At 65.5% G+C, this 1,480-nt stretch overlaps 1 protein-coding gene across 4 annotated transcripts in view; it reads left to right on the forward strand.

The window, feature by feature from the left end:
- The first annotated feature begins 524 nt into the window (after nt 1-524).
- Nucleotides 525-1,480, forward strand: part of NR4A2 (nuclear receptor subfamily 4 group A member 2) — a 12,316-nt gene continuing 11,360 nt past the window's right edge. For all 4 annotated transcript variants that reach the window (XM_019522389.1, XM_019522388.1, XM_019522390.1 and 1 more), the window contains exon 1: nt 525-927. Coding sequence is in view for 3 of the 4 variants with exons in the window: in XM_019522391.1 (XP_019377936.1) it covers nt 902-927 (26 nt within the window). In the remaining variant the exon portion in view is untranslated. The remainder of the gene's footprint in view (nt 928-1,480) is intronic.

The raw sequence follows: 1,480 nt of genomic DNA on the forward strand, positions 1-1,480 counted from the left end.
GAGGAGCAGCCCCCGGGGGAGGGGGTCTCCCTGGTGCAGCCTCCCTCGCGTCTAGTGAGACGGGCGCGGGCCGAGGGGTCTAGTGTCAGCGCCGTGCCCCTCACCCCACGCAGCCCGCCCGAGCAGGGGTAGAGGCCGGGACCCCCCTCCCCCCAGCCCAGCACTTGTTGCGCTGTCTCCGGAGCAGCCCTGTCCGGCGGCACCTGCAGGTCCCGGGGCGCTCAGGTGAGCCGCTCACTATCCCGCGCCCACCAGTGTCCTGCCCGCGCCGGGGAGAGGGCGGGGACTCCGCACTGCCCCATGCTGGGGGAGGGGGGGGACATTTCCAGAGAATAAACCGGGGGGCAAAGACATGGGGGGTCTTGCTCCCGTGTCTTCACGAGCGCAGCCCTCGCCCCCCGCCGCCGCGCGCAGCTTGGGAGCGCTGCCCAGGGCGCGGGGCGATGCTCCCCGGGGGGGTCGCGGTCTTTGTTTACAGTCCTGCACCTCCGGAGGGGGCCTGTGGGGGCGGGGGCGGGATCGCACCTATTTTGGAAAAGCGGTAACAAGGTGAACCAAGGTAGCTTGTTCCCACCTTAAAATCTGCACTCGTGGTGATGTCACGTCGGAAATTTACCAAAGCAAGAACTGGCCAACGGTACGGAGAGATCCAGCCCCTTGAAGGGCTGATTGGGCGGGCAGCACTGACGTGCACTGACGCTTGGAGACTTTAGGTGCATGTTGGCTCTGGAATACGGAGCCCACATAAACAAAGGCACATTGGAGGGAAGGGCCAGTCTGTCCGGCTTGCTCGCGCCGCGCCGGTCCTGCACTTCCCCGCGGAGAGTAACGAGCAAGTGCTCCCGGCGCGGCTGCTTTATCCGCCGACCCGCCCCTTGGAAACTGTTGTGCGAACAGTTGAATGAATGAAAAAGACATTGCTAACAAGTAAGTATTGGATTTGGTTTTCATTCCCCCTCTTTCATCTCCCAGCTGATTTGGGCGACCTGTGGGGTGCTCTTCCCCTTCGCTGTAGCGGGGGGCTGGGGGAGGGGGGGGGGGCTGTCTCCGTGCTTTCCTTATTCAGCTTCCTCCCCATGTTTCCCAAACGTGATTCAGTGAATCCGTCGCTGCCCGGCCTTCAGCCCTGCTCCGGCAAAGCCCGGCCGCGTGGAGCCGGCTCTGGAGCAGGGCTCTGCCCCTCACTTGCTGCTCCGACTTTCGCCCCTCTCGGGGAAGCCGCGCCGCCCGGCCTGAACTTTCCGGGCTCGGCAGGAGCAGAAAAGTTGCTCGGCGTGCGCGTTGCTTGGGAACGTCTGTACCCTGCCATGTCCGTGCTCGGGCGGCGCGGGCGCTGCCTTAGTGCTGCAGCTAAACGCGGATTGCTCCCGAGCGGGCATGCGAGCAGCAGGTTCGTAGCCTGGGGGTGTCCCGGGCTACCTGCTCCCTTCAGCTCGCGGAGGGCGCCCGCGGGGCGGTGATTTCCCCGCCGATCTCCCTC

Source organism: Gavialis gangeticus, unplaced genomic scaffold, assembly GCF_001723915.1.
Source record: "Gavialis gangeticus isolate Ggan-Ray unplaced genomic scaffold, GavGan_comp1, whole genome shotgun sequence".
Classification (NCBI taxonomy): domain Eukaryota; kingdom Metazoa; phylum Chordata; order Crocodylia; family Gavialidae; genus Gavialis; species Gavialis gangeticus.